The sequence below is a fragment of the Zophobas morio genome, unplaced genomic scaffold, assembly GCF_036711695.1.
Source record: "Zophobas morio isolate AGI-343-1 ecotype UQ-CSIRO unplaced genomic scaffold, CSIRO_AGI_Zmor_V1 ptg000021l, whole genome shotgun sequence".
Taxonomy (NCBI): domain Eukaryota; kingdom Metazoa; phylum Arthropoda; class Insecta; order Coleoptera; family Tenebrionidae; genus Zophobas; species Zophobas morio.
Window position 1 is genome coordinate 25,370,337 of NW_026972126.1, and position 27,305 is coordinate 25,397,641.

General features: G+C 32.4%; 1 protein-coding gene across 2 annotated transcripts in view; it reads left to right on the forward strand.

Annotated features, from left to right (window-relative positions):
• Positions 1-27,305, forward strand: part of LOC135132064 (synaptotagmin-15-like) — a 205,920-nt gene that overhangs the window by 59,250 nt on the left and 119,365 nt on the right. For both annotated transcript variants that reach the window (XM_064059990.1, XM_064059991.1), the window contains exons 3-8: positions 8,720-8,885; positions 8,942-9,078; positions 9,127-9,337; positions 15,917-16,010; positions 16,158-16,319; positions 16,368-16,475. In XM_064059990.1, the coding sequence (XP_063916060.1) occupies positions 8,720-8,885; positions 8,942-9,078; positions 9,127-9,337; positions 15,917-16,010; positions 16,158-16,319; positions 16,368-16,475 (878 nt within the window). The remainder of the gene's footprint in view (positions 1-8,719; positions 8,886-8,941; positions 9,079-9,126; positions 9,338-15,916; positions 16,011-16,157; positions 16,320-16,367; positions 16,476-27,305) is intronic.

The window sequence follows — 27,305 nt, forward strand, 5'->3', positions numbered from 1 at the left end:
ATTTCACAATATCCGGAGATCAATGGAGCCGGGCTGCTACTAAAATCTGATTCTTCCAATCCCCGATTTACTGTGGCCCGAACTCCGATAAATGACAAGCCGGTGATTCAGTTTTAATTTCACGGTGTTTCCGCTACAAATCCACAGGTAAACACCCCTATGAAATAATAATCGATGAACCTTCACCACATGCTCGAGTTTTTATTTTTACTATAAATTTTATAGGGAACTTGTGTAAATTTTTTAAAATTTCTCTATTCATTGCATATTCAACGTTTTTTTTAGGAAATTTTGTGTTAGGCATAGAACAAGAATGTTGGATTAAAAAAGTTGTCTAAAAATTGCGAAAAAATTCATGAACGTAGATCTCGACATGCTGATTACAAAAATATAGTGTATTGATGGTCACGGAGCAACATTTTCGAAAGAATCGGTACGGAATTCGAATTTTTGAGGATTTTAAAAAATTTCGATATTTCAACAGTCGATTCCGGAAAAACGGTTGCAGTTATCAAAGAAACGAGGCCGGAAGTGAGTTCTAGAGCTCGAAATCTACAAGAAAATGTGTTTAGTTAAGTTTCGAAAATGTCAAAATTTGGCCGAAATTTGAAGAAGGGGGGACCATTGGAAAAATTTCACTTTTAAAAAAGTTGTCTAAAAATTGTGAAAAAATTCAGGGACGTGGATCTCGACATGCTGATTCCAAAAATATAGTGTGTTGATGGTCACGGAGCAACATTTTCGAAAGAATCGATACGAAATGCGAATTTTTGAGGATTTTTAAAAAATTCGATATTTCAACGGTCGATTCTGGAAAAACGGTTGCAGTTAACAAAGAAACGAGGTCGGAAGTGAGTTCTAGAGCTCGAAATCTACAAGAAATTGTGTTAAGTTGAGTTTCGAAAATGTCAAAATTTGGCCGAAATTTGAGGAAGGGGGGACCATTGGAAAAATTTCACCTTTAAAAAAGTTGTCTAAAAATTGTGAAAAAATTCAGAGACGTAGATCTCGACATGCTGATTCTAAAAATATAGTGTGTTGATGGTCACGGAGCAACATTTTCGAAAGAATCGGTACGAAATGCCAATTTTTGAGAATTTTTAAAAATTTCGATCATTCAACAGTCTACTCCGGAAAAACGGTTGCATTTAACAAAGAAACGAGGTCGGAAGTGAGTTCTAGAGCTCGAAATCTACAAGAAAATGTGTTTAGTTAAGTTTCGAAAATGTCAAAATTTGGCCGAAATTTGAAGAAGGGGGGACCATTGGAAAAATTTCACTTTTAAAAAAGTTGTCTAAAAATTGTGAAAAAATTCAGGGACGTGGATCTCGACATGCTGATTCCAAAAATATAGTGTGTTGATGGTCACGGAGCAACATTTTCGAAAGAATCGATACGAAATGCGAATTTTTGAGGATTTTTAGAAATTTCGATATTTCAACGGTCGATTCCGGAAAAACGGTTGCAGTTATCAAAGAAGCGATGCCGGAAGTGAGTTCTAGAGCTGGAAACCTACAAGAAAATGTGTTTAGTTAAGTTTCGAAAATGTCAAAATTTGGCCGAAATTTCAAGAAGGGGGGACCATTGGAAAAATTTCACTTTTAAAAAAGTTGTCCAAAAATTGTGAAAAAATTCAGGGACGTGGATTTCGACATGCTGATTCCAAAAATATAGTGTTTTCATGGTCACGGAGCAATATTTTCGAAAGAATCCGTACGAAATGCTAATTTTTGAGGATTTTTTAAAATTTCGATATTTCAACAGTCGATTTCGGAAAAACGGTTGCAGTGATCAAAGAAACGATGCCGGAAGTGAGTTCTAGAGCTGGAAATCTACAAGAAAATGTGTTTAGTTAAGTTTCCAAAATGTCAAAAATTGGGCGAAATTTGAAGAAGGGGGGACCATTGGAAAAATTTCACTTTTAAAAAAGTTGTCTAAAAATTGCGAAAAAATTCAGGGACGTAGATCTCGACATGCTGATTCCAAAAATATAGTGTGTTGATGGTCACGGAGCAACATTTTCGAAAGAATCGGTACGAAATGCGAATTTTTGAGGATTTTTAAAAATTTCGATATTTCAACGGTCGATTCCGGAAAAACGGTTGCAGTTATCAAAGAAACGATGCCGGAAATTAGTTCTAGAGCTCGAAATCTACAAGAAAATGTGTTTAGTTAAGTTTCGAAAATGTCAAAATTTAGCCGAAATTTGAAGAAGGGGGGACCATTGGAGAAATTTCATTTTTGAAAAAGTTGTCCAAAAATTGTGAAAAAATTCAGAGACGTAGATCTCGACATGCTGATTCCAAAAATATAGTGTGTTGATGGTCACGGAGCCACATTTTCGAAAGAATCGGTACGAAATACGAATTTTTGAGGATATTTTAAAATTTCGATATTTCAACAGTCTATTCCGGAAAAACGGTTGCAGTTATCAAAAGAACGAGGCCGGAAGTGACTTCTATAGCTGGAAATCTACAAGAAAATGTGTTTAGTTAAGTTTCGAAAATGTCAAAATTTGGCCGAAATTTGAAGAAGGGGGGACCATTGGAAAAATTTCACTTTTAAACAAGTTGTCCAAAAATTGTGAAAAAATTCAGGGACGTAGATCTCGACATGCTGATTCCAAAAATATAGTGTGTTGATGGTCACGGAGCAACATTTTCGAAAGAATCTGCCCGAAATGCGAATTTTTGAGGATTTTTAAAAATTTCGATATTTCGACGGTCGATTCCGGAAAAACGGTTGCAGTTATCAAAGAAACGAGGCTGGAAGTGACTTCTAGAGCTCGAAATCTACAAGAAAATGTGTTTGGTTAAGTTTCGAAAATGTCAAAATTTGGCCGAAATTTGAAGAAGGGGGGACCATTGGAAAAATTTCACTTTTAAAAAAGTTGTCTAAAAATTGTCAAAAAATTCAGGGACGTAGATCTCGACATGCTGATTTCAAAAATATAGTGTTTTCATGGTCACGGAGCAATATTTTCGAAAGAATCGATACGAAATGCGAATTTTTGAGGATTTTTAAAAATTTCGATATTTCAACAGTCTATTCTGGAAAAACGGTTGCAGTTATCAAAGAAACGATGCCGGAAGTGAATTCTAGAGCTCGAAATCTCCAAGAAAATGTGTTTAGTTAAGTTTCGAAAATGTCAAAATTTGGCCGAAATTTGAAGAAGGGGGGACCATTGGAAACATTTCACTTTTAAAAAAGTTGTCCAAAAATTGTGAAAAAATTCAAGGACGTAGATCTCGACATGCTGATTCTAAAAATATAGTGTGTTGATGGTCACGGAGCAACATTTTCCAAAGAAGCGGTACGAAATGCGAATTTTTGAGGATTTTTAAAAATTTCGATATTTCAAAGGTCGATTCCGGAAAAACGGTTGCAGTTATCAAAGAAACGAGGCCGGAACTGAGTTCTAGAGCTGGAAACCTACAAGAAAATGTGTTTAGTTAAGTTTCGAAAATGTCAAAATTTGGCCGAAATTTCAAGAAGGGGGGACCATTGGAAAAATTTCACTTTTAAACAAGTTGTCCAAAAATTGTGAAAAAATTCAGGGACGTAGATCTCAACATGCTGATCCCAAAAATATAGTGTGTTGATGGTCACGAAGCAACATTTTCGAAAGAATCGGTACGAAATGCGAATTTTTGAGGATTTTTAAAAATTTCGATATTTCAACATTCTATTCCGGAAAAACGGTTGCAGTTATCAAAGAAACGAGGCCGGAAGTGAGTTCTAGAGCTCGAAATCTACAAGAAAAGGTGTTTAGTTAAGTTTCGAAAATGTCAAAATTTAGCCGAAATTTGAAGAAGGGGGGACCATTGAAAAAATTTCACTTTTAAAAAAGTTGTCTAAAAATTGCGAAAAAATTCACGGACGTAGATCTCGACATGCTGATTCCAAAAATATAGTGTGTTGATGGTCACGGAGCAACATTTTCGAAAGAATCGATACGAAATGAGAATTTTTGAGGATTTTTAGAAATTTCGATATTTCAACGGTCGATTCCGGAAAAACGGTTGCAGTTATCAAAGAAGCGATGCCGGAAGTGAGTTCTAGAGCTGGAAACCTACAAGAAAATGTGTTTAGTTAAGTTTCGAAAATGTCAAAATTTGGCCGAAATTTCAAGAAGGGGGGACCATTGGAAAAATTTCACTTTTAAAAAAGTTGTCCAAAAATTGTGAAAAAATTCAGGGACGTGGATTTCGACATGCTGATTCCAAAAATATAGTGTTTTCATGGTCACGGAGCAATATTTTCGAAAGAATCCGTACGAGATGCTAATTTTTGAGGATTTTTTAAAATTTCGATATTTCAACAGTCGATTTCGGAAAAACGGTTGCAGTGATCAAAGAAACGATGCCGGAAGTGAGTTCTAGAGCTGGAAATCTACAAGAAAATGTGTTTAGTTAAGTTTCCAAAATGTCAAAAATTGGGCGAAATTTGAAGAAGGGGGGACCATTGGAAAAATTTCACTTTTAAAAAAGTTGTCTAAAAATTGCGAAAAAATTCAGGGACGTAGATCTCGACATGCTGATTCCAAAAATATAGTGTGTTGATGGTCACGGAGCAACATTTTCGAAAGAATCGGTACGAAATGCGAATTTTTGAGGATTTTTAAAAATTTCGATATTTCAACGGTCGATTCCGGAAAAACGGTTGCAGTTATCAAAGAAACGATGCCGGAAATTAGTTCTAGAGCTCGAAATCTACAAGAAAATGTGTTTAGTTAAGTTTCGAAAATGTCAAAATTTAGCCGAAATTTGAAGAAGGGGGGACCATTGGAAAAATTTCATTTTTGAAAAAGTTGTCCAAAAATTGTGAAAAAATTCAGAGACGTAGATCTCGACATGCTGATTCCAAAAATATAGTGTGTTGATGGTCACGGAGCCACATTTTCGAAAGAATCGGTACGAAATACGAATTTTTGAGGATATTTTAAAATTTCGATATTTCAACAGTCTATTCCGGAAAAACGGTTGCAGTTATCAAAGAAACGAGGCCGGAAGTGACTTCTAGAGCTCGAAATCTACAAGAAAATGTGTTTAGTTAAGTTTCGAAAATGTCAAAATTTGGCCGAAATTTGAAGAAGGGGGGACCATTGGAAAAATTTCACTTTTAAAAAAGTTGTCCAAAAATTGTGAAAAAATTCAGGGACGTAGATCTCGACATGCTGATTCCAAAAATATAGTGTGTTGATGGTCACGGAGCAACATTTTGAAAGAATCGGTCCGAAATGCGAATTTTTGAGGATTTTTAAAAATTTCGATATTTCAACAGTCTATTCCGGAAAAACGGTTGCAGTTATCAAAGAAAGGAGGCCCGAAGTGACTTCTAGAGCTCGAAATCTACAAGAAAATGTGTTTAGTTAAGTTTCGAAAATGTCAAAATTTGGCCAAAATTTGAAGAAGGGGGGACCATTGGAAAAATTTCACTTTTAAAAAAGTTATCTAAAAATTTTGAAAAAATTCAGGGACGTAGATTTCGACATGCTGATTCTAAAAATATAGTTTGTTGATGGTCACGGAGCAACATTTTCCAAAGAATCAGTACGAAATGCTAATTTTTGAGGATTTTTAAAAATTTCGATATTTCAACGGTCGATTCCGGAAAAACGGTTGCAGTTATCAAAGAAACGAGGCCGGAAGTGAGTTCTAGAGCTGGAAATCTACAAGAAAATGTGTTTAGTTAAGTTTCGAAAATGTCAAAATTTGGCCGAAATTTGAAGAAGGGGGGACCATTGAAAAAATTTCACTTTTATAAAAGTTGTCCAAAATTGTGAAAAAATTCAGGGACGTAGATCTCGACATGCTGATTCCAAAAATATAGTGTTTTCATGGTCACGGAGCAATATTTTCGAAAGAATCGATACGAAATGCGAATTTTTGAGGATTTTTAAAAATTTCGATATGTTAACGGTCGATTCCGGAAAAACGGTTGTAGTTATCAAAGAAACGATTCCGGAAGTGGGTTCTAGAGCTCGGAATCTACAAGAAAATGTGTTTAGTTGAGTTTCGAAACTGTCAAAATTTGGCCGAAATTTGAAAAAGGGGGGACCATTGGAAAAATTTCACTTTTAAACAAGTTGTCCAAAAATTTTGAAAAAATTCAGGGACGTAGATTTCGACATGCTGATTCCAAAAATATAGTGTTTTCATGGTCACGGAGCAATATTTTCGAAAGAATCGGTACGAAATGCGAATTTTTGAGGATTTTTAAAAATTTCGATATTTCAACGGTCGATTCCGGAAAAACGGTTGCAGTTATCAAAGAAACGATGCCGGAAGTGAGTTCTAGAGCTCGAAATCTACAAGAAAATGTGTTTAGTTAAGTTTCGAAAATGTCAAAATTTGGCCGAAATTTGAAGAAGGGGGGACCATTGAAAAAATTTCACTTTTAAAAAAGTTGTCCAAAAATTGTGAAAAAATTCAGGGACGTAGATCCCGACATGCTGATTCCTAAAATATAGTGTGTTGATGGTCACGGAGCAACATTTTCGAAATAATCGGTCCGAAATGCGAATTTTTGAGGATTTTTAAAAATTTCGATATTTCAACAGTCTATTCCGGAAAAACGGTTGCAGTTATCAAAGCAACGAGGCCGGAAGTGACTTCTAGAGCTCGAAATCAACAAGAAAATGTGTTTAGTTAAGTTTCGAAAATGTCAAAATTTGGCCGAAATTTGAAGAAGGGGGGACCATTGGAAAAATTTCACTTTTAAAAAAGTTGTCCAAAAATTGTGAAAAAATTCAGGGACGTAGATCTCGACATGCTGATTCCATAAATATAGTGTGTTGATGGTCACGGAACAACATTTTCGAAATAATCGGTCCGAAATGCGAATTTTTGAGGATTTTTAAAAATTTCGATATTTCAACAGTCTATTCCGGAAAAACGGTTGCAGTTATCAAAGACACGATGCTGGAAGTGAGTTCTAGAGCTGGAAATCTACAAGAAAATGTGTTTAGTTAAGTTTCGAAAATGTCAAAATTTGGCCGAAATTTGAAGAAGGGGAAAAATTTAATTTTTAAAAAAGTCGTCCAAAAATTGTGAAAAAATGCAGGCACTTTGATGTCGACATGCTGATTCCAAAAATATAGTGTGTTGATGGTCACGGAGCAACATTTTCGAAAGAATCGGTACGAAATGCGAATTTTTGAGGATTTTTAAAAATTTCGAATTTTTAACGGTCGATTCCGGAAAAACGGTTGTAGTTATCAAAGAAACGATTCCGGAAGTTAGTTCTAGAGCTCGAAATCTACAAGAAAATGTGTTTAGTTAAGTTCCGAAAATGTCAAAATTTGGCCGAAATTTGAAGAAGGGGGGACCATTGGAAAAATTTCACTTTTAAAAAAGTTGTCTAAAAATTTCGAAAAAATTCAGGGACGTAGACCTCGACATGCTGATTCCAAAAATATAGTGTGTTGATGGTCACGGAACAACATTTTCGAAATAATCGGTCCGAAATGCGAATTTTTGAGGATTTTTAAAAATTTCGATATTTCAACAGTCTATTCCGGAAAAACGGTTGCAGTTATCAAAGACACGATGCTGGAAGTGAGTTCTAGAGCTGGAAATCTACAAGAAAATGTGTTTAGTTAAGTTTCGAAAATGTCAAAATTTGGCCGAAATTTCAAGAAGGGGGGACCATTGGAAAAATTTCACTTTTAAAAAAGTTGTCTAAAAATTGTGAAAAAATTCAGGGACGTAGATCTCGACATGCTGATTCCAAAAATGCAGTGTGTTGATGGTCGCGGAGCAACATTTTCGAAAGAATCGGTACGAAATTCGAATTTTTGAGGATTTTTAAAAATTTCGATATTTCAACGGTCGATTCCGGAAAAACGGAAGAAACGAGGCCGAAAGTGACTTCTAGAGCTCGAAATCTACAAGAAAATGTGTTTGGTTAAGTTTCGAAAATGTCAAAATTTGGCCGAAATTTGAAGAAGGGGGGACCATTGGAAAAATTTCACTTATAAAAATGTCGTCTAAAAATTGTGAAAAAATTCAGGGACGTAGATCTCGACATGCTGATTCCAAAAATATAGTGTGTTGATGGTCACGGAGCAACATTTTCGAAAGAATCGGTCCGAAATGCGAATTTTTGAGGATTATAAAAATTTTGATATTTCAACAGTCTATTCCGGAAAAACGGTTGCAGTTATCAAAGAAACGAGGCCGGAAGTGACTTCTAGAGCCCGAAATCTACAAGAAAATGTGTTTAGTTAAGTTTCGAAAATGTCAAAATTTGGCCGAAATTTGAAGAAGGGGGGACCATTGAAAAATTTTCACTTTTAAAAATGTTGTCCAAAAATTACGAAAAAATTCAGGGACGTTGATCTCGACATGCTGATTCCAAAAATTTGTGTGTTGATGGTCACGGAGCAACATTTTCGAAAGAATCGGTACGAAATGCGAATTTTTGAAAATTTCTAAAAATTTCGATATTTCAAGGGTCGATTTCGAAAAAATGGTTACAGTTATCAAAGAAACGACGTTGGAAGTGAGTTCTAGAGCTCGAAATCAAAAATTGCAAATCAAAAAACTGCTTTGAGAAATCGGCTTTAATGTGCATCATCCGACGAGCCGCCGCTGAAACCCCCAAAAAACCCACTCCGAGCCCCATCTGCATAATTGGTTGCCTACATTACCCACACGTGCCTATCCCATCTCAATTCCCATCGAAATAACTTCATTATCCGCCTTTCTTTCGCCAGATCTGCTCTACGTTTCGCTGGCCGTGGGCGCCATCCTCCTCCTCTTCGGCGCCGCGGCCGCCCTCGCCGTCATCCGGCGCCGAAGGACCAAGAACGCCGACGAAGAGCACGCCGCCGCCAGCATCCTGGTCTACCCGTCGCAGCAGGGGACGGCGCCCCAGTTCCTGTAAGTATTCAACCCAGAAGAAAGAAGTGCCCTAAGTGAGAAAAAATTTGTGGCAGGACCAAGGAAATCCACTTCAGTCTTCCGCCGCTGAGGAGCACGTCGCTGGGGGACCTCACTGAGCCCGACGACTCCGACGTGGACACGGAGTCGCTGCTGGTGCCGACGGTCAGCAACCAGCGCTCGAACTCTTTCAGTAAGGCCTGAAAATGGGTCCCAATTGGGGTTAACTGTCGGTTCGCAGGTTGCTACGGCCTGGGGGTGATAGAGCCGGCGCTGTACAAGAGCACGTTGGACCTGGACGAAATCCACTGGCCGGAGGGGCACATCGGCCGGATTTGGTTCTCGCTGCGCTACGAGCCCTCGACCGAGAAACTCCTCGTGTCGTTGCTGAAAGCCAAGAACTTGCCGTCTCGGACTCTGGGGACTGTGAATAGTTGCGATCCTTTCGTGCGGTGAGTTTGACCCACATCTTGTTAAATCGTAATCAGGTGGCTTTGTGGGGGCAAATTCGATTTTTGCGGGCGGAGGAGGCAGGCCGAGTCGGTCTATGGTTGTAAGTTGTAATGAAAAGATGAGGGAAGCATAGTGGAAAGGCTTTGTATGGGTTCTGTTAATAAAAAGAAAGGTTAAAGGTTATTTTGGCAGAGCCAAAATCAACAAAATCAGTGACGTTAACTCCTGCTTCCGAGGCTAATATGTAAAGCATAAAAAAAAATCAATAAATCGAAAAATAGAAAAATAGAAAATAGACATACATATGTATGTAAAATTTGAAAATTCGAAAAATTGAAATAATAAAAAATTAACAAATCGAAAAACCGAGAAATCAGAAAATCTAAAATTTAAAAAATGGAAAAATTGAAACATCAAGAAGGCAAAACATGAAAACATCTAGAAATTGAAGAGTCGTCAGCTCAACAAAATGTGAAATCGGAATGCCCCAAAATCGAAAATGTAGAATTAAAAAAAAAAAAATACCGAAAAATTAAAAAACCTGGAAATTGAATAATCGAATAATCGAAACGTCGAAATCTTGGTAAATCGAAAAAGTGAACAATTAAAAAATCGAAAACTCAAAAACCGAAAAATATAAAACCGAGAAATCGAAAGATCAAAAATTCTAGAAATTGAAAAACAGAAATATCAAAGAACAGAAAAATCGGGAAATCGAAAAATGAAACCATCAAAAAATGGAAAAATTTACAAATCTAAAATTTAAAAATCGAAAAAAATTGAAAAAGCGGAAAAGTAAAAAATCGAGAATTTGAAAAGTCAACAAATCGAAAAAAAAAGAAGAAACAAAATATTGAAAAATCCGAAATCTGAAAAAACAAAATATTAAACAATACCAAAACCGATAAATCAGAAAATCTAAAATTTAAAAAATCGAAAAATTGAAACATCAAGAAGGCAAAACATGAAAACATCTAGAAATTGAGAAGTCGTCAGCTCAACAAAATGTGAAATCGAAATGCCCCAAAATCGAAAAATTAGAATTAAAAAAAAAAATACCGAAAAATTAAAAAACCTGGAAATTGAATAATCGAATAATCGAAACGTCGAAATCTTGGTAAATCGAAAAAGTGAACAATTAAAAAATCGAAAACTCAAAAACCGAAAAATATAAAACCGAGAAATCGAAAGATCAAAAATTCCAGAAATTGAAAAACAGAAATATCGAAGAACAGAAATATCGAAGAACAGAAAAATCGAGAAATCGAAAAATTAAACCATCAAAAAATGGAAAAATTTACAAATCTAAAATTTAAAAATCGAAAAAAATTGAAAAAGTGGAAAAGTAAAAAACCGAGAATTTGAAGTCAACAAATCGAAAAAAAAGAAGAAACAAAATATTGAAAAATCCGAAATCTGAAAAATCAAAATATTAAACAATACCAAAACTGAAATATCGAAAAATTGCAAACTCAAAGAAAAATTGAATAATCGGGAAATCGAAACATAAAATTGAAAAATCGAGAAATTGAAAAATTGAACTCAAAAATGTAAAACCGAGCAACCGATAGATCGGACAAAATTTGTTTTTGACAAATCGAGAAATCGAAACATCAGAAAATCGAAAAATTGAAAAATCGAGAAATCCAAAAATGGGAAAAGTAAAAAATCTGAGTATAAAAATTCAAAATTTAACAGATCGAAAAACTGAAAAATCAAAAACGTGAAAAATCGAAGAATTGAAGAATCGAAATATTGAAAAATTCTTAAACTGAAATATTGAAATAATGATAAATCGAAGAAATATTGAGGATTCGAAGACTGGAAAATCGAAAAATTGAAGAATTGAAAAACTGAGAAATCGAAAAAAATCACGAAATCGGGAAGTCCAGAAATCGAAAATTCGAAAAACAAAACAAAAAATAGATTAATCGAGAAATCGGGAAAGTTTGGGAACGTCAAAAATTGTAAAACTGTAAAATTGAAAAATTGGGAAATCTAAACATGAAAAAATAAAAAAATCGAAAAGTCAAAAATTTAGAAACGTCAAAAATTGAAAAAACGTAAAATCGAAAAATTAAAAAATCAAAAAATTCAAAAATCCAAAAATGAAACAATAAAAAATCGAAAAATTGAAAAATCAAAATTGTGAAAAATCGAAAATTTGAAGAATCGAAATAGTGAATAATCCCAAAATTAAAATATCGAAAAATTGAGAAATCAAAAATCTGAAAAATTGTGAAATCAAAAATCTGAAAATCTGTGAAATCGGAAAGCCAAAAATCGAAAATCAAAAAAGGAAAAAATTCAAAAATATGAAAAATCAAAGGATTGAAGAATCACACTAATGAAAAATCCTAAAACTGAAATATGGAAATACTTGATGAAAAATCAAAGAAAAATTGAAGTTTCGAAAACAGAAAAATCGAAAAATTTAAGAATTGGAAAACTAAAACAACGAAAAAATAGCGAAATTGAAAAGTCTAGACATCGAAAACCAAAAAAATCAATTAATCGAAAATTTAGAAACGTCAAAAATTGAAAAATTGTAAAACTAAAAAATTTAAATATCGAAAAATTGAAGCATGAAAAATTCAAGAAACCGAGAAATCGAAAGATCAAAAAATGGAAAAATTGAAAATTCGAAAAACGAAAATTTGAAAAAACGAAGAAGTGAATAATTAGGAAATCGAAAAATTGTGAAATCGCAAACCTGAAAAACTGTGAAATCGAAAAGTCAAAAATCGAAGTCAAAAACTCGAAATTTAAAATACGGAAAAATTGAAAAGTCAGAAACCTGAAAAATCGAAGAATTGAAGATAATGAAAAATCCTAAAACTGAAATATGGAAATAATGAAAAATCGAACAAAAACTGAAACTTCGAAAACAGAAAAATCTAAAAATTGAAAAACTGAAACACCGAAAAAATAGTGAAATCGAGAAGTCGAGAAATTGAAAATTCGAAAAACCAAAAAATCGATTAATCGAGAAATTAAGAAATCGAAAATTTAGAAACGTCAAAAATTGAAAACGAACAATTTAAAAATTGAAAAACTGAAGAACCGAAAAATTGAAAAATCGAAAAGTCGAAAAATCTAAGTATAAAAATCGAAAATTTAAGATCGAAAAATTGAAAAATCAAAAACGTGAAAAATCGAAGAATTCAGGAATCGAAATAATGAAAAATCCTTTAACTGAAAAATTGAAATAATGAAAAATCGGAGAAATATTGAAGATTCGAAAAGTGGAAAATCGAAAAATTGAAGAATGGGAAAACTGAGAAATTGAAAAAATCGCGAAATCGGGACGTCGAGAAATCGAAAAACAAAACAAATAATAGATTAAACAAGAAATTGAGAAATACAATAAATCGAAAGTTTGGAAACGTCAAAAATTGTAAAATTGTAAAATCGAAAAATTTAAGAATCGAAAAATTGGGAAATCGAGAAACCGAAACATCAAAATATCAAAAAATCGAGAAATTGAACAATCGTAAATTTGAAAAACGAAAATCGAAAAATAGAAGAATTTCAAACCTAAATATCGAAAAATTGCGAAATCTAAAAAATAAAAAATCGTAAAATCGAAAAGTCAAAAATCGAAGTCAAAAAATCGAAAAATCGCAAAATTGGAAAATCATAAGCCTGAAAAATTGAAAAATGGAAAAACTGAGGAACTAAAAAAATAAAAAGTTGGAAAATAGAGAAATCGAAAACTGGAAGACCAAAAATTAATCAATCCAGAAATTCAGAAATCGAAACATCGAAAATTTAGAAACATCGAAAATTGGAGAAACGAAAAATTGAAAAATCAAGAAATGAAAACATCAAAAATTGAAAAATCAAAAATTTAGAAAAGTCAAAAATTGAAAAATTGCGAAATTGAATAATTAAAGAATCGAAAAACTGGCGAGTTGAAAAATCGAAAATTTAAAAAAATAAAAAAAATTGAGAAATCGAAAAGTGAAAATATTGAAAATTTAAGAATCGAAATAATGAAAACTCTTACAACTGAAATATTGAAATAACGAAAAATCGAAGAAAATTGGAGATCGGAAAACTCAAAAATCGAAAAATTGAAGAATTGAAAAAGTGAGAAAGTGAGATAGTCGCGAAATCGAAAAATCGTAAATTCGAAAAACAAAAAAAATCGATTAGTCGAGAAATTGAGAAATCGAGAAGTCGAAAGTTTGGAAACGTCAAAATTTGTAAAATCGAAAAGTTGAAGATTCGAAGAATTGAAAAATCGAGATATCGAAATATCAAAAAATCGAAAAATTGAAAAATCAAAAATTTAAACACCTCAAAAATTGAAAAAATCAAAAAATTGAAGAATCGGATTATTGAAAAATCCAAATATTGAAATATCGAAGAATTGCGAATTCGAAAAACCGAAAAATCGTGAAATCGAAACGTCAAAAATCGAAAAATCGCAAAATTGAAAAGTCATAAACCTGAAAAATTGAAAAATGGAAAAAATGAAGAATTAAAAAATAAAAAGTCGGAAAATCGAGAAATCGAAAACTGGAAAACCAAAAATCAATCAATCCAGAAATTCAGAAATCGCAATATCGAAAATTTAGAAACGTCAAAAATTGGAGAAACAAAAAATTTAAAAATCGAGAAATTGAAAAATCAAGAAATCAAAATATCAAAAATTGAAAAATCCAAAATTTAGAAAAGTCAAAAATTGAAAAATTGCGAAATTGAAAAATTGAAGAATCGAAAAACTGACGAATTGAATAACGGAAAAAGCGAGAAATCGAAACATCAAAAAATTTAAAAAATTGGGAAATCGGAAAGTCGAAAAATCGAAAATTTAAGAATCGAAATAATGAAAACTCCTACAACTGAAATATTGAAATAACGAAAAATCGAAGAAAAATTGGAGATTGGAAAAACAAAAAAAAAAAAATCGATTAGTCGCGAAATTGAGAAATCGAAAAGTCGAAAGTTTGGAAACGTCAAAATTTGGAAAATCGAAAAGTTGAAGATTCGAAAAATTGAAAAATCGAGATATGGAAATATCAAAAAATCGAAAAATTGGATGGAAAAATCGGATTATTGAAAAATTCAAAAATTGAAATATCAAAGAATTGCGAATTCGAAAAACCGAAAAATCGTGAAATCGAAACGTCAAAAATCGAGAATTTAAGAAATAAAAAATCGAAAAATTAAAAAATTAAAAACCTCAAAAATGAGATATCGAAAAATTGAAAAATCGAAAAGCCGAAAAATCGAAATTAAGAAATACAAAAATTGGTATATATCTACAATTTTGATTTTTTTCCCAAAAATCTCGACGCCTCGGGTAAAAATTCAACACGTATTCATAAAGCACAAGTTCAGGATAAAATTTGATTAACAATGTATAACGTTTCTGATAACCTTAAGAGGTTTGAAGATTTAAAGATTCGATTTTTTAAAAAATGCGGAAGGTAAAAACTCCATTGTTGGTAAGGATGAGCAGACAAATTTTGGTTAGCGTCTTACCATCTAGGAGGTATTTCTAGCATATATACAAAATTTGAAAACAATCGCTCCGGTGGTTTCGGCGATTATCTATCTAATAAAAATCGGGACAAATGGAAACGGAAGACCTATTTTTTCGCACCCCAGCGGCCATAAAACATCGAGAAAACACGAAACTAGCCAGTCGCCTGAATTACGTTACTTCGTTATCTTACATTCCGGAAGTAAAAAGAAGCGTCGGAGGTGAAAATTCCTTCAATCAGTCCATTCGTGTCCCTAAAGGGATTACTGCCGGATTGCTTCAAAGAACCTCCTAGAACTAGGCCACGACTGTCTGGACTCAAATACGAGATCTGCCCACACGAATAATTAGGCAGCTTTTCCGTCCCGCGGAGCAAAGGGAGGAATTTGTTGATGTTTTATTTTCGCTTGAGACGTGGGTAACGACTAAATTACACGAAACAGAATGTGAAATTTTTATTATGGAACCGTGCCTCGCTCCGGAATTTGTATCCGGGCTCGGGACATCACACTCTAATTTCAGCTGACGTTCTTGTGATGTTTTTTTAACGATCGAGATAGCGTTGTGTTTTTGCCCGACGCAGACGGTTTTATCGCGAACAGTTCGTTCCTGGAAGGGTTGCTATCAAAATAAAATAAAATTTCCAAAAGGAAAAAGTTTGGCAAGCACTGATGTTGATTGAGGACTCCGAGGACCGTTCGACACTCCTTTTCCAGCGACATTACTGGACGATCGCCCACGATCGCCTTCCTCTTGAAACTTTCATTCTTTCCAGCCAAGCGGAAGTTCCTGAAAGTCGTCAAATAACATGAACTTCCGGGTCGAACCGCCCCCGGCGCTGCAAAACTAATTAGCGACGCATTGGGGCCACGCAAAAACACTAAAACAGCCCCACGCCAAAGACCGTTCTAAATTAATAACTTGTCTCTCATTTTCCGCAAACCGCGCTCTAATAAAATCCGCCATAAATAATTTATCGTCTGAATTTGCACAAATTCGTCTTCTCCGAATGGAAATGTGCTCACTCGCCCCTCTTTAATATTTATCGCGAGACGAACACTCATCTACGATTTTCTCCTTTCAGCTTACACTTAATGCCCGACGAACGACGCTACTTACAGTCCAAACAAAAGAAGAAAACTTGCAACCCCTACTTCGACGAAACTCTGGTCTTCCAAGTAAGTACACGGGCACGTCCTTATCGCTCGAACCGAATTTAAACCGAATTTAAACCGCACGTACAGCGTAAGCGGCAATCGAGTTGCGAAAATGGCGCAGTCGGTAGGATTCGATTCGTATTTTTCGTTAATTTGGTAAAATTTCAGGTTTCTCAGCGGGACATGTCGGACCACATCCTCAAACTCACCGTGATCGACGGCAGCCGCGCCAAGAGGCGCTCTGAAATCGGACACGTCACGTTTCCACTCAAGGAACTCGAAATCGGAGACGGCACCGAGCAGCAACTTTTTAAATTAGACTTGGAGAAGGTCGGTTGCGCTAGTTCGAGGGGTAATAATTCGGGGGTTTTTCTTTAGGAGCCTCAGGAGATCAAGTCGAACTTGGGGGAGCTGCTGGTGTCGCTGGTCTACAACGAAAATCTCGGCAGGCTGACGGCCACGGTCATCGAAGCCAGAGGGCTTAAGGTAAGTTACGACGCGCTCAATTTTTTCGAAAAAAATGTGTGTAATAGTGCGATAAATACTGTTATTAAAGCGGCACTTGTTGAGGCGCTCATCACCCTCTTTGTTTACGGAGCGTCGTAAACAAATTAAATTAATTACGTTCCGGACTTCAGCAATCTGCGGAATGCATGTCGTAGTAAAAAATTCCGGTTCATCCAAGTCTAATTTGACGCCGGATCAATAAACTCAGTGTTCTCGCTCCTTCATTTATCATTCAGTGTGTTTTCCGCTATTCTTTGCGTCAAACTCCGGTTTAGACAGATACAGTCATACGCGGTTGTATTAATGGCGCGGGATTTAGCTTTATTTATTATACCATGTGTCTGGAAAAAGGCGGATTAACTCTTCAAAAAAAAAATAAATAAAAAAATGAAAACCATACGAAAACCATTTAATTATTTATAAATTATAAACAAAAACAAAACCAACAAAAGAAAAATCCATTCAAGCTTAAGCAACTAAACACTAGAAAAGATGCTCAAAATTCCTGGCTTGTTCATATAAGCTCGTAATATTGCCAAATTTTGATCATTTTTTGTAAAAGTTAGTCATCAGTAAGACTAATTTTGGCAAATGAGAGATCCTTTAAGAAAAGAGAGGGTGGGTGGGCGGGGATACTACTTGCTAAGATAAGACTAATTTTGGCAAATGAGATAGCCTCTAAGGTGGGCGGGGCTAGCACTTGCTTAGATAAGACTTATTTTGGTGAATGACATACTTTCTAAGAAAAGGAGGACGAGTGGGTGGGGCTAGTACCCGTTAAGACTGATTTTGGAAAATGACATATTCTTTAGGAAAATAGAAGCAAGTAATGAAGTAAATTAGCGTCAAAAAAGGAGCAAAAATATCGTTATAGTTGGTCAGGTCAAGTCAAGACAAGTCAGGCCAGGTCGGGGCAGATTAGGCCAGGTCTAATCAAGGCAGGTCAAGTCAAGTAAAGTCAGGGCAATTCAAGTCAAGTTAAGTCAGGTCGTTTCAAGTCATGATTCCTTCCGAAAATGTTTCAGATCAGGCCAAGTCAGGTCAAATTAATCCTTTCAGAGATTTTTTCATGTTAGATCAAGTCAAGTCGGGTCGGGTCAGGTTAGACCATAATTTCTTCTGAAATTTCTTCAATCAGGTCAGATCATAATTATTTTTGGGATTCTTTCAGGATGGTGCTAAACTAAGTACTGTTTCAGAATCACGAATCTGTCCTTATTTTTGCTCTACGGGTTAGAACAGAGAAAATCCCACTTTTGGAAAGTTTGAAATATATAGCTGAAATCGGTCCGAAAACTGAAAATTTCATCAGGATCAAGAATCTGTGCTTCTAGATCCGTCTATATCCTTCCATATCCGTCTATATCTGTCAATATACGTTTGTGTGTTTTTATGTCCTTGTTGATCCGTCTCTATCTTCATCTATATCGATCTATGCCCATCTATTTCCATCTCCCCATGTCCGTCTATATCTATCTAAATCCTTCCATATCCTGCTAAATCTTTCTATTTTTCTATTTCTTACGATCTGTGCTTGTATATCCTTCTAAATTACTCTATATCTTTCTATATCTGTCTATATCCTCCTATATCTATGTGTATCCTTCTATACTCTTCTATGCCAATCTATACCTTTGTATATCTTTCCATTTGCGTCTTTTTATTTCGGTCTATATCTTCTATATCATACTATATTCTTCTATATCGGTTCGAAGGCACTTTTATCCTATCGGAATTCTTTTAAGATCATGAACCTGTGGTTCCATTTCCTTCTATATCCATTTGTACCCTGCTATATCAATCTATATCCGTTTATATTCTGGTATATCGTTGCAGAGAAACGTTTATCTTCTCGGAATCTTTTTAGGATCACGAATATCTACTTCTATTTCTTTCTATATCCATCTGTTTCGATTTATATCCTCTCACATTCTTCTATATTTCTATATCTGTATCTGTCTATATCCTTCTCCATCTGTTTATATCCTCCTATACCGGTCCGGAGAGACGTCTGTCTTATTGGATTTTTTTACAATCACGAATCTGTACATCTATTTCCAAAAAAAATCGAAAATTTAAAAGACCGAAAAATTGAAAAATCAAAAACCTGAAAACTTGAAGAATTGAAGAACTGAAATAATGAAAAATCCTAAAACTGAAATATTGAATTAATTGAAAATCGAAGAATTGGAGAACTGGAAACCAAAAAAAATGGATTAATCTAAAAATTGAGAAATCGAAAGGTCGAAAATTTAGAAACATCCAAAATTGAAAAATTGTAAAATCAAAAATTGAAAAATTGAAAAATGGAAAAATTTAAAAATCGAGAAATTGAAAATTTGAGAAATCGAATCATTAAAAAATCGAAACATTGTAATAATCGAGATTTCGAAAAGTTGAAAAATCCAAGTTGAAAAAAAAAAATCAAAAACCTGAAAAATTGGAGAATTGAAGAATCAAAAACATAATGAAAAATCTTAAAAATGAAATATTGAAATAAGGAAAAATCGAAGAAAAATTGTTGATTCGAAAACTGAAAAATCGAAAAAATCCCGAAAACGAGAAATCGGAAGTTTGGAAACGTCAAAAATTGTAAAATTGTAAATTCGAAAAATTTTGAAAATTGAAAAACTCAAGAATCCAAAAATTGAAAAATCGAGAAATCGAAACATAAATTGAAAAATTAACAATTTAGAAATGCCAAAAATTGAAAAAATGGAAAATAGAAAAATTTAAAATCGAGAAATTGAAAAATTGAAAAGTTGAAAAATCTAAGCCTAAAATCGAAAACTGAAAAATCAAAAACCTGAAAAATTGGAGAATTGAAGGATCAAAATAATGAAAAATCCTAAAAATGAAATATCGAACTAATGAAAAATCAAAGAAAAATTGTCGATTCTGAAAAATCGAAGAACTGAAAGACTGAGAAATCAAAAAAATCGCGAAAAAGAGAAATCGTAAATGAGAAAAACAAAAAAATCGTTTAATCGAGAAATTGAAAAATCGAAAGTTTGGAAACGCCAAAAATTGTAAAATTGCAAAATCGATAAAATTTTAAAAACTGAAAAAAAGAATTCAAAAATCGAGAAATCGAAACATAAGAAATTGAAAAATCAACAATTTAGAAATGGCAAAAATTGAAAAATTGAAAAATAGAAAAATTTAAAAATCGAGAAATTGAAAAATCGAAAAATTGAAAATTCGGGAAATCGAATGATCAAAAAGTCGAAAAATTGAAATAAACGAGATATCGAAAAGTTGAAAAATCTGAGTCTAAAATCGTAAATTGAAAAATGAAAAACCTGAAAAATTGGAGAATTGAAAAACTGAGAAATCGAAAAAATCGAGAAATTGAGAAATCGAAAGTTTGGAAACGTCAAAAACTGTAAAATTGTAAAATCGAAAAATTGAAAAATCAAAAATTTAGAAACGCCAGAAATCGAAAAATTGTAAAATCCAAAAATTGAAAAATCAAAAAATTGAAAAATCGTGAATTTGAAAAACGAAAATTTGAAAAATCGAAGTAAAAATTCAGGAAATCGAAAAATCAAAAATTGAAGAATTCAAAATCAGGAAATCGAAAAGTCAAAAATCAAATTTAAGAATCGAAAAATCGAAAAATTGATAAATCAAAAATCTGAGAAATTGAAAAATTGAAAAATGGAAAAATTGACAAACTGAAAATTCTAAAATCCAGAAATCGAAATATCGAAAATTTAGAAACGTCAAAAGTTGAAAAACCCCAACACTGAAATATGGAAAAATTGAGTAATCAAAAAACTGAAAATTGGAAAACTGAAGAATAAAAGAACTGAAAAATTCCAAAACTGAGATCGAAAAATTGAGAAATTGAAAAATCGAGAAATTGAAAATTCGGGAAATCGAATCATCAACAAATCGATAAATTGAAATAATCGAGAATTCGAAAAGTTGAAAAATCTAAGGCTAAAATTGAAAACTGAAAAATCAAAAACCTGAAAAATTGGAGAATTGAAGAATGAAAATAATAATGAAAAATCCTAAAACTGAAATATTGAAATAATGAAAAATCGAAGAACTGAAAGACTGAGAAATCGAAAAAATCGCGAAAAGGAGAAATCGTAAATTCGAAAAACAAAAAAAATTCGGTTAATCGAGAAATTGAGAAATCGAAAGTTTGGAAACGTCAAAAATTCTAAAATTGTAAAATGGAAAAATTAAAAAATCAAGAAATCGAAATGTCAAAAATCGAAAAATTGAAAAATCAAAAATTTAGAAACGCCAGAAATTGAAAAATTGTGAAATCGAAAAATTGAAGAATCAAAAAATTGAAAAATCGATAAATCGTAAATTTGAGAAACGAAAATTTGAAAATCGAAGTAAAAATTCAGCAAATCGAAAAATCAAAAATCGAAAATTTAAGAATCGAGAAATCGAAAAATTTTAAAATCAAAAACTTGAGAAATAAAAAAATTGACAAACTGAAAAGTCAAAAAATCGAGAAATCGAAAACTGAAAAAACCGAAAATCGATTAATCTAGAAATTGAGAAAACGAAATATCGAAAATTTAGAAACGTCAAAAATTGAATAATTCCAACACTGAAATATGGAAAAATTGAATAATCAAAAAACCGAAAATTGGAAAACTGAAGAATAGAAGAACTGAAAAATTCCAAAACTGAAATCGAACAATTGAGAAATTGAAAATTCGAAAAACTGAGAAATATAAAACTTGTTGTATAAAAATTCAACACGGATTCATAAACCACAAGTTCGGGACTATGTTAATTTTAACATTTAAATAACATTTATTCTACATAATCGTAAGACGACGTCATCAATTCCTGGGGAAGAGGGTATGAACGAGTAAAATTTGAGCAGACAAATTTTTGTTAGCGTTTTACTATCTACATGATATTCGTAACACACATTTTTATCCAGTAATTTCGGACCGATTGTTAATGTCTGTCTAATAAAAATCCGGACAAGTTAGTGGAAACAGGGGACCTATTTTTTCGTACTCTAGCGGTTATAAAACGTCGCAAAAACACGAAATTAACCAGTCACCCGATGTACTGAAATATGTTACTTCGTTATCTTACATTTTGGAGGTAAAAAGTCCATCATTCTTCCATATACATCTATATCTTACTATATTCGTCTATATGATTCTACATTTGTCTGTATCTTTCTATATCATATTATATATCCTTTTATATTGGTTCGGCGAGACGTTTATCTTATCGGAAAGTTTGTTAGGATCACGAATCAGTGTTTTTATATCTATCTATATCCTTCCATATCCGTCAATATCGGTCTTTACCATTTTATGTCTTGCTGTATTCTTCTATGTCTTTCTATAACCATCTATATCCTTGTACTACTACTATATTCGTTCATAATCTTCTATATCCATCTATACCTTTGTATATGTTTCCACTTCCGTCTAAACCTTATTATACGCGTCTATATCTTTCTATTTTAGCAAGTACTGATGACAAAATTTTACAAAAAATGATTTGGAAACATTACAAGCTTTAATGGATTTTTCTTTTGTTGGTTTTGTTTTATTTTTGCTTATAATTTATAAATGTCGTATTAAATGTTTTTTTGGATTAATTATTTATTAATGACAAATTATATACAATGAGTGATATTCATAATGATTCATTAATCTTCATATGTTTAAGATATACTCTTATTATAACTATTATTATTAATGGCGCAGTCGGTGGGATTCGAACACGATTTATTTTTCATTTTTAAATGGCGCAAATTTTCGCTGTCGCAGGGATTTTCGTCTCAAAAGACACTGTCACGCCGGATCAATAGGACTTTTCGCGTTTCACACGTCCATTTATCATTCCTTCGTACTTCGGCTTCCTTTTCCCGTCCATTACCTGCAAGAATTTGCAGTTTTGTTGTGCTTTAATTTCCCGTTTTTATGAAGAAGACGCTCAGCGGACTTGCGAATTTGTGCTTTTATTCGCATTATGTGAATAAAATATCAAAGGGCTTGCATTTTTCCATTGTTTTCTATTCATGTCGGCGGTTTTAAATTAAACTTTTTTGTGTTTGTGGCGGATTTGTATGAACAAATATTTTCGGAAGAGATTGTACGTAAACAACAAAAACAGTGGCGAATTTCAGGTCCGTGTATATTCCTGATGCGATTTTGCGGGTGAATTGTGTTCTCGTGAAAATCCGGCGTGATGTTCCTAATAGGTATCCATTAACGGTAACATAATTTGTCGAATACTCCAATAGAGAAAATCGATGCCGAAACAGAGCACGATTTAATTCAGTTTTGGCTGTTATCGTTCCTAATATATAACACTATAAAAATGCGATGTTATCGCTTAATTTCCCGTAAAACGACTTTCCATAACCTTGCCTATAACTCTTCTAATCTCGATCTACAACTCGTAACAAATTACGTGGAATAAAACCCTAATAATAAACTCTAATAACATAGAAGGTTTATTTTTCCACACATCCTTCACTTTTGCCAAGGGACTCATTAGGAGCGAGTTTGTTGTCATAGAAATATGAGCGTCACAGACAGCAAACAGAAAAGTCTCGCTTCATGTTTAAAAACCCGTTTTTACTATTGTGCACAACGCTGTTGCCATGTAAATCGAGTTACAAGTGTTTTCTGGCGCAATCGATACAAAGCGGGTTTGCTTGTTGCAGTCGTTTATTAAAAATTTTTCATGGAGGAGCTGTCACTGGCGGAAGAGACTTCATAAATCTTACACCTTAATCTCGTCCAAAAAACTGTTTACTCTAACAAGGGATTGCGTTTTGATGAATTGGGGAAGGTGAATTGGCATAACGTGAATTGTGAGGGATGGAATTAAGCGCTCGAATGCGAAATGATAGGGATGAAATTTTAAAGAGGATTGATAATAGGATGGATGCGAAACAGATCGATTATTCATGTTAAACTTATGTTGAAGTTGAGTTGGATAGAATATTTTCAAAGGGGTTATTTAACTTTGAAACTTCCTCAGGTGGTTGTGGGGGTGAAGGCGGAGGAGTTAGTATGCGTAGGATTTTATATTTTCAGGAAATCGATGGAAATGTTTGTGGTGTAAGAGAAATGTCGACAGATTAAAAATCTGAAGCTTCTTTTGCTATAATTTTCGAAATAACTAAGGAAATTTTAATAAAAGCTCAAACAAAATAAAATGTTAAAGTTTGCTAAAACTTTTCCACTCTACGAGTAATATGAATAAATAATTTCGAATTTTTTTTCAAAAATATAATCAAGTGTATTCTATTCGAAAAAAATTACTACAATTACAAGGAATAGTTCCTAGGGTGCGTGTCGCCTATAATTTCTTCTAGAATTTCCCTCATAACTAAAACAATGTTGGAAAATATTTTTCCAAAATTTTTCAAAAAATATAAAATGTCTCTCTATTCCAATTTTGGAAAATGCTAATTTAAACAAAATTCTCGACAGATTAAAATATCTGAAGCTACTTTTGATATAGTTTATCAAATAACGAAGGGAAATGCAAATAATCCAAAATTTTCCAAAAAAGTACTAAATTACAATGGAATAAAAAGACATTAGGTTTAAGAGAATTCTTTATCGATTAAGAAATTAATATCATTTTTGCTATAATTTTTCCATCACATGGGGAAAACGAATTAATAATTTCAAAATTTTTTCAAAAAAATAGCCACATGTACTCTGTTCCAAAAAAAGTTACTAAATTACAAAGATTTTGACGTCATTTTCGTTAGACTTTTCCTTACCGATATCTAAGAAAAATTGCAGAATATTTTTCCCAAATTTTTCAAAAAAATATTTAATCTGGCTTTAGTCCGATTACGAAAATGCTAGCTCAAACAAAATTCTTGTCAGACTAAAAATTTGAAGCCACTTTTGCTATAATTTTCGAAATAACTAAGGAAAACGTAACAAAGATCAAACAAAAAAAAAGTTAGAATTTGCTAAAACTTTTCCACTCTACGAGGAATATGAATAAATAATTTCGAAATTTTTTTCAAAAATATAATCAAGTGTATTCTACTCGAAAAAAAGTTACTACAATTACAAAGAATAGTTCCTAGGGTGCGTGTCGCCTATAATTTCTTCTAAAATTTCCCTCATAACTAAGACAATGTTGGAAAATATTTTTCCAAAATTTTTCAAAAAGTATAAAATGTCTCTCTATTCCAATTTTGGAAAATGCTAATTTAAACAAAATTCTCGACAGATTAAAATATCTGAAGCTACTTTTGCTATAGTTTATCAAATAACGACGGGAAATTCAAAAAATCAAACATTTTCCAAAAAAGTCCTAAATTACAATGGAATAAAAAGACATTAGGTTTAAGAGAATTCTTTATCGATTAAGAAATTAATATCATTTTTGCTGTAATTTTTCCATCACATGGGGAAAACGAATTAATAATTTCAAATTTTTTTCAAAAAGATAGCCACATGTACTCTGTTCCAAAAAAGTTACTAAATTACAAAGGTTTTGACGTCATTTTCGTTAGATTTTCCCTTACAGATATCTAAGAAAAATTGCAGAATATTTTTCCGAAATTTTTCAAAAAAATATTTAATCTTGCTCTAGTCAAATTACGAAAATGATAACTCAAACAAAATTCTTGTCAGACTAAAAATCTGAAGCCACTTTTGCTATAATTTTCTAAATAACTAAGGAAAACGTGAAAAAGATCAAACAAAAAAAATGTTAAAGTTTGCTAAAACTTTTCCACTATATGTGTAATATGAATAACTAATTTCGAAATTTTTTTCAAAAATATAATCAAGTGTATTCTACTCGAAAAAAAGTTACTACAATTACAAAGAATAGTTCCTAGGGTGCGTGTCGCCTATAATTTCTTCTAGAATTTCCCTCATAACTAAGACAATGTTGGAAAATATTTTTCCAAAATTTTTCAAAAAATATAAAATGTCTCTCTACTCCGATTCTGGAAAATGCTAATTTACACAAAATTCTCGACAGATTAAAATATCTGAAGCTACTTTTGCTATAGTTAATCAAATAACGAAGGGAATTGCAAAAAATCAAAAATTTTCCAAAAAAGAACTAAATTACAATGGAATAAAAAGACATTAGGTTTAAGAGAATTCTTTATCGATTAAGAAATTAATATCATTTTTGCTGTAATTTTTCCATCACATGGGGAAAACGAATTAATAATTTCAAATTTTTTTCAAAAAGATAGCCACATGTACTCTGTTCCAAAAAAGTTACTAAATTACAAAGATTTTGACGTCATTTTCGTTGGACTTTCCCTTACCGATGTCTAAGAAAAATTGCAGAATATTTTTCCGAAATTTTTCAAAGAAATATTTAATCTGGCTCTAGTCCAATTACGAAAATGCTAGCTCAAACAAAATTCTTGTCAGACTAAAAATCTGAAGCCACTTTTGCTATAATTTTCTAAATAACTAAGGAAAACGTGAAAAAGATCAAACAAAAAAAATGTTAAAGTTTGCTAAAACTTTTCCACTATATGTGTAATGTGAATAACTAATTTCGAAATTTTTTTCAAAAATATAATCAAGTGTATTCTACTCGAAAAAAAGTTACTACAATTACAAAGAATAGTTCCTAGGGTGCGTGTCGCCTATAATTTCTTCTAGAATTTCTCTCATAACTAAGACAATGTTGGAAAATATTTTTCCAAAATTTTTCAAAAAATATAAAATGTCTCTCTACTCCGATTTTGGAAAATGCTAATTTACCCAAAATTCTCGACAGATTAAAATATCTGAAGCTACTTTTGCTATAGTTAATCAAATAACGAAGGGAATTGCAAAAAATCAAAAATTTTCCAAAAGAGTACTAAATTACAATGGAATAAAAAGACATTAGGTTAAAGAGAATTCTTTATCGATTAAGAAATTAATATCATTTTTGCTATAATTTTTCCATCACATGGGGAAAACGAATTAATAATTTCAAATTTTTTTCAAAAAAATAGCCACATGTACTCTGTTCCAAAAAAGTTACTAAATTACAAAGGTTTTGATGTCATTTTCGTTAGATTTTCCCTTACAGATATCTAAGAAAAATTGCAGAATATTTTTCCGAAATTTTTCAAAAAAATATTTAATCTGGCTCTAGTCAAATTACGAAAATGATAACTCAAACAAGATTCTTGTCAGACTAAAAATCTAAAGCCACTTTTGCTATAATTTTCGAAATAACTAAGGAAAACGTAAAAAAGATCAAACAAAAAAAAAGTTAAAATTTGCTAAAACTTTTCCACTCTACGAGGAATATGAATAATTAATTTCAAAATTTTTTTCAAAAAGATATTCAAGTGTATTCTATTCGAAAAACATTAGTACAATTACAAAAAATAGTTCCTAGGGTGCGTGTCGCCTATAATTTCTTCTAGAATTTCCCTCATAACTAAGACAATGTTGGAAAATATTTTTCCAAAATTTTTCAAAAAGTATAAAATGTCTCTCTATTCCAATTTTGGAAAATGCTAATTTAAACAAAATTCTCGACAGATTAAAATATCTGAAGCTACTTTTGCTATAGTTTATCAAATAACGAAGGGAAATGGAAAAAATAAAAAAAAATCCAAAAAAGTACTAAATTACCATGGAACAAAAAGACATTAGGTTTAAGAGAATCCTTTATCGATTAAAAAATTAATATCACTTTTGCTATAATTTTTCCATCACATGTTGAAAACGAATTAATAATTTCAAAATTTTTTCAAAAAAATAGCCACATGCTCTCTGTTCCAAAAAAGTTACTAAATTACAAAGATTTTGACGTCATTTTCGTTGGACTTTCCCTTACCGATGTCTAAGAAAA